Source organism: Silene latifolia, chromosome 5 (assembly GCF_048544455.1).
Source record: "Silene latifolia isolate original U9 population chromosome 5, ASM4854445v1, whole genome shotgun sequence".
Lineage (NCBI taxonomy): Eukaryota > Viridiplantae > Streptophyta > Magnoliopsida > Caryophyllales > Caryophyllaceae > Silene > Silene latifolia.
The window spans coordinates 708,527-714,701 of NC_133530.1; the positions used below are offsets into that span (position 1 = coordinate 708,527).

General features: G+C 36.8%; 1 protein-coding gene across 1 annotated transcript; it reads left to right on the top strand.

Annotated features, from left to right (window-relative positions):
* LOC141656272 (uncharacterized) lies at nucleotides 1-3,728 on the top strand. Its single transcript, XM_074463099.1, has 7 exons — nucleotides 1-372; nucleotides 539-594; nucleotides 1,064-1,126; nucleotides 1,243-1,344; nucleotides 1,501-1,566; nucleotides 2,176-2,236; nucleotides 2,627-3,728. Exons 1-7 carry the CDS (start codon nucleotides 33-35, stop codon nucleotides 3,307-3,309), a joined length of 1,371 nt encoding a protein of 456 aa, XP_074319200.1. The 5' UTR covers nucleotides 1-32; the 3' UTR covers nucleotides 3,310-3,728.
* Nucleotides 3,729-6,175: the final 2,447 nt, after the last annotated feature.

The window sequence follows — 6,175 nt, forward strand, 5'->3', positions numbered from 1 at the left end:
CGGGAAAAGCAGCGTAACTGCCTAACAAAAACATGGAGGATCAAGTTGAAGAAGAATCTTCACCATGGCAGTCACTTGACCTAGACGACTCCGACATTATTTCTTCATTCTCTCTCCGCCGCTGTTCTCGTCTCCCCCAATCACCATCACCACCTTGCTTCCGCCGTATTCCTGGCCCCGCCGCCGCTATTCAAGCCGCGATGCATCGTAAAGACCACTTCGAGCCACCGCTCAATAGTAATCGTAATAACAACAGTGATGTAAATGAGATTTCTACTCAGGAATACATTCGTAGAATTCAGGATGATGATTCTACTCAAGAATTCACTCGCAATCCATGGCTCTTCGCCCTCCACTCTCTTCGCCCTCTTCGTAATTTCATTTCTCTTTTACAACTATTTATTTATTTATTTATTTATTTATTCCCTCCGTTCTAATCATTTGTTTATCTTTGATTAAAATAACCCTTGCAATGATTGGGACGGAGTATATTTCTGTTGTTTCAGTTCCATTAATTAATGGTGATTCGGATTTGTAGGTGCCACGTCTCTCAAAGATATCAACAATTGTGTTAATGTTCAAAGATTCGATACGGTATTCATACTTTGACTTTCTAATTTGTTCATTAATGTCTAATTGTTGCAAATGTTAGTAGGTTCCTTGTTTTCAATCATAGTTTCTCCTAAATAGTTAGGGTTTAGATTATATGTTGTCATTGGGAATTGGGATAGTAAGAATAAGTTTAAATTATGAGAAAATCCACCTTGTAACAAGCTGTTGGACTAATAAAGAATTAAGCTTGTCAATTTTCAAGGCTAAGTTCCAATTGTGTAAATGTCTGAGCTCCTTTTAATGCAAAAGGAATAGTGGTTTTCTGCTACTGTTAATTGATGCCATGCTGTTGAACAACAATGCTTATTTCAATTGCTTGTGTCGACTCTACCTGGTCTATTTCTACGTTTATTACTTGTTTCAGCTGCATTCTTAATCTGTCTCAACTACGTGGCAAGTGCATCATTTAGCCTTTTCACTACCATGTTTTTACGGTGAGTTGGTTTTCCAGGTTGTTGCTGTTGTGAAATCTTGTACCCCAAATGGTCTTGGTGATATGATTTTGACCATGAAGGTAAATACGTAATCTTTTATTTTATAAGAAAAGAAAACCATCTATTGTGTCGGTATTGTTCCTGCATTTGTCTCTTTCAACATTTTGTTCAACTAACTCTGTAACTTGACATTCAGGATCCAACTGCTACAATCAGTGCTAGTGTTCATCGCAAAGTCCTCAGCACAGGGGTGTTTGGGAAATTGATTACTGCTGGCTCAATTTTGATATTGCAGAAGGTGGGGTTTTAGTCTGCTGCCCTTTGACTGATCTTCTTTCTCACTTTCTTGATTCTAACTTAGACAATGGTTAATCTATATACTCATCAGACTTGTAAGTATTCCTTTTGCAGTATTTGTGTAGCTTGGGATTAACACAAAATAGAACATTTTCAGGTTGTCGCTTTTCCCTCTTCGTGTGAATCATGCTACCTAAACATCACAAGCAAAAATGTGGTCAAGGTATGGAACAGATTGTATGATCTTGGTAAACTGTCTGTGTTTGAGTTTGATGTAAAATTATAAAATTCCTTTTCCTCTGGTACTGAGAAGTGGTTAGCTATTGTTTCTTCGTGTTTTGATATTTACCATTGTAAAAAGTGGCCTTAGAATTATACATCACAATGCATCTTATCAACCAGAATTGAGGAGTGTACAGGTAATGATAGATAGGAGTCCCCAAGGATTGAAGTTATACGGAACACATGGTTGTTTTCCTTACACAATAGGATGTCGGAATCCACAAAAAATTATATATGAAGAGGCTGTAGGCCATGATATGCTTTCAAAATCAGTTATTAGAAAGCACTTTATACTTGCTAATAGTTGTTATTCAAAGTTATGCAGCTCAGTGTATATATGCCAAAGAATGTATCTTTCAGATGTACTTGAGAAATTAAAGTAGCTTAATGAAGTGTTAAGGAGATGGTGCTATTAGAATTCCTTAGAAATAGTGATAATTATAAATGTAATTCAATGGTTTTTTGTTTTTTTTTTCTGATTCCTAAATAAAGATACAAGGAGAGGCCCTTTATACAAATTAACACAATGTATGCTTCCTTTCTACTGCAGGTAATCTCTGTGGACTGTGAAGTTCAATACTTTCAGGATACAAATCTAGACGATACTCAAGGTACCCACTATACCTTTCTTAACAGACATATAAGGTATTACTTGAGAAATGTCTTTTCCTGTTTTACTAACAGTGGCTACTTTTCAAGTGTATTGAAAAGCTGGTCTTCCTCCGTGTATGCAAATATGAATATGATATGATTAGTGAATCCAAGTCATATCAAGGTTAACAAACCCTGACAATGAACCTTTCTACTGTCTTACTCTGACCCTTCAATACTAGATAGTTAGCTTGTTACGGATGTGCTGAAGCATGCTTTTATATTATCTGAAATTGTGACCCTGGAATAAATTAGCCTTGGCTTAAGCTTGTGGCTAACATTGGTGTTTAGAAGAACTAAGAGATAGTCAGTATATGTCTATCTGAGCTACACTGTGAATGACAATACAGTGATTGAGAAGGCAGACGAAAGGTACTCTACCAATACTAGCAGAAGCGAATACATGGAGAGTTCAGCCTACAAAATTTCCAAGGAACCCATTCTCAGTGATCTTGTTGACTCAGGCCATAGAGCTTTTGGCTCCTTAGATCAATGGCGAGAAAATTCAGGTAGGGCGGCTCAACCAGATTCTGAAGCAGTAGTAGCAGCTGCAAACTGTGAAGATCAGGCCAGTAATGTTGGTTCTACCCCTAGCACCAGTGACAACTATGCTAATCAACATGCTTGGCAGAAACATGGTCCTGAACTACAAAGGATGTTGACTGGAAAGTTTCAAAATCGTCTACGAAATCCTGACTCTAGAATCTCAAGTGCTTCTGATAATCATATTGAACGAGACCGTTGTACTTCAAATGATACTCAGAAGCATGGCCCAGTAGGCCCACAAATTGGCATCAATTCTGGCCCAAGTTTGGTTGATAGCCTGATGAATCGAGAGATAGCTAACCCCAATGATGGTAAAAGATGTACACAGATGAGAGACATTCAATTGAGCGTTGATTTGAAACAATATGATCCAGAGAATGCAGGACCAGGTGGGCTTAAGAAGCAAAGAACAGGGCTGATTTCTAGAGCTTCCGTTCAGGAATGGACAGATGAACAGCTTTGTGTACTTGAGATGGATGATGACTAACTATGCTGCTGCCATTTTCATCAAACAAGCCATAAGTTGACTACTATGATGGTGAAATTTACCTCATTCAGGTTGTATGGGTCATTTTGGATCTTCAGTAAATCAGATAAAAGTTCTCCTTGAAGAGGTGTTCCTTCTTGAACATCGACTTGGATGAAATCCCGGTTCATTGATGTTTCTTTTGATAAATGTCAGCATCATCCAACTGCAGTTCCTGTATTTTTAGATTCTGTTTTTGAGTTTTGTTAACTTTTGTCAACTCTAGTCTAGTCCAGTCCAGACTCCAGAGAACATATTTTGTACAGAAATGATAGCTTTAAATGTAATATTAACAAAATCCAAACTGTTCTTGGAATTAACAGCTTTGAATGTACTTATTACTGCATACACCAGCTTGTGAATTCATAGGATTTGCAGCATCGCATCAAATCTTACAGAAAGGTTATTTTATTGAATCTATTCACTGTTGCTGTCGTTCTACCAACACTAAAATCATTGCTAACTAAACAATTCTAAAGCAAGCAAATTTCAGAGGGCTCTGTAAGAAGCTGCTGAACGAACTTTCTGGTTCTGATATGCAGAAGGTTTAGTAAGAAGCGCCTGAGCTGTTGTCAAAGATGTTGATATGATCATATTTTATCCTGATGCATATTCTTCATGTTTTTCCCGCGTATCACTCTTACTTCTCCTATTAACTTATGTTTCATGCATGATGCATTACTGAACAAGTCAGGGGTGCTTGTATAAGATAAACTCTTGCATAAATGGATCAAATATCGGCATATTGTCATCATGATCATAACCAGGTCAATGATACTTGATAGCTAGGTTTATATAAAGTCCAATAATAACAACAAAAAAACAATAATAAAGAAACGTTTAAATGCCATTTCACTAAGATAAACAAGTATAAAATTACTTTAAATTACATTTGAACAAGCTTGATTAGTCCAGTATTCCCGGAAGAAGGAATAATTAAAGAACTTTCCCGTTCAAGAAGTCAGCAAATATGTACTCTCAATATAAGAATCCAATTCCGCATATAATGATGTCAAATGCTTATTATATATGTGGTCTTCTGCACTCCGTCTTTTAACATCACATTTTTTTTGTTTGTCCAAAAGACCCTACGACAGAAAAATGAAGTGTCTGGCAAATTTGATCTGCTGTGGATCAGCCATGGTAGCAGTAGGAATAGCATGTGTGGCGACATTATGTTGCAGTCATACGGGAATGAAAAAGGGTAAGCTCCAAAACTGCTTAAGAACCAGTTCAAAAGCCATAGCTAGAGCTGCAGGTTATAACTATACCAAGCTTAGAGTCTTCAGTGATCCCAGCTTTCAGATCATCAACTCTGACTATGATTCCGACTCAGACTCAGGCTCTGACGACGTTGATTGCATGCCTAGCACCAGTTATGCAGTTCAGAGATCAGGTTCAGGTGCGGCCCCACTTATATAAGCCATGTTTGTTACAACAAAGACGGTATTTATTCGAGGACATTGTGATTAGGTTTGTGCACCAGCTTTTGGTACTCAGGATTGTGGAATGTATACGGAGTATATTAAGTCGTTTTTATCAAAACTTTGTTCAGGGTTTCATACAATGATTCTTTGGTCTTAGTTTTCTCATTCTTTATATTTGTAAAGGCAAGATTCTTGCCTTGTTGAACATGTATACTGCTGAAATAAACGATAACTTAATTGTTGTGACTTGTGAGTGAAGACGAGTTGCAGCGCCATATTCTCTATCTGATTTTGTAACAGAAATTCCGGATAGATAGTCGTAAATGAAAAGTAGAAACACAGAATCACTCTTGAATGAAACGATTTAAAAATTAGTTCCATCGACTTCAATGTAGTATATAAAGTTTGATTTAGAAGGCTATGACTCTTACTTTTAGTCTCATATACGAATTTGTATACAGTAGTTCACAAATGTAAAACAATGTCAAAACGCCTCTTGGGGAAGAGATTAGAGGATTTAGAAGCATTCAGTTTCGTGGTTGTATCGTCACAACTCACAACTAAAGAGTTAGTCCTACATGATAAAGTCAGAATAATATTTTCCATCATTGTCAGTAAAGCCAAATCAACTCTCCCTTCAATAAGCAAATCGTGATTTTCATATAATCTAGACATCTAATATTCTAATACCACATTTGTTCCTGTTGGTCTCTGCATAAACCATCTACTATACTAGCAAAAACATGAACTGTATGATAAGTTTTGTAGGGTGTGGAGCCGCAATTGTAGCTCTGATGGTCGTCTATAATGACTGGATTAGCGGGAAGAAAGACAAGAAAATCAAGAAAGAAAACAGCATCCAACATTTCGAAAGAGTCGTAGCCTCAGATCAACCAGACTCGTCCACATCACCATCTATCAGATACCAGTAAGCACTAAGGATCGAAATCATTGTTTTTGCTTCTTTTAAATGCTCATCATCTTTTGAATGTTTATTTGTAAACTATACATGTTCATCTGTTGTGGATAAATAATTTGTTGGTATGCTTCATGGATTAATTTTTTTGAAAATTGCTTGAATACTTTCTCCTTCACCAAGTCTATTTGCCATTCTGGTTATTAAAGTCCTTTTTTTGCCATTCTGCACAGCTGATAACGAATAAAGATTTTAAATTTGTTGTTTTGATCCACTCTGGTTTATTTCATAACGCCGTAATATTCTGACAAGGCCCATTATGACTTAAAAAACTTTTGGTCAAATTTGGTTGATCAAATTATTTCGAGCTGTATCAATTACAAATACAGTAAAGTTCCGGTCAGGTCTAGGTCAAGATGCGTCATGTTTGTCGAGGCTTTCTGTGTTTACCCACGTACATCTTGATCGCTTGTAAACATTGGCG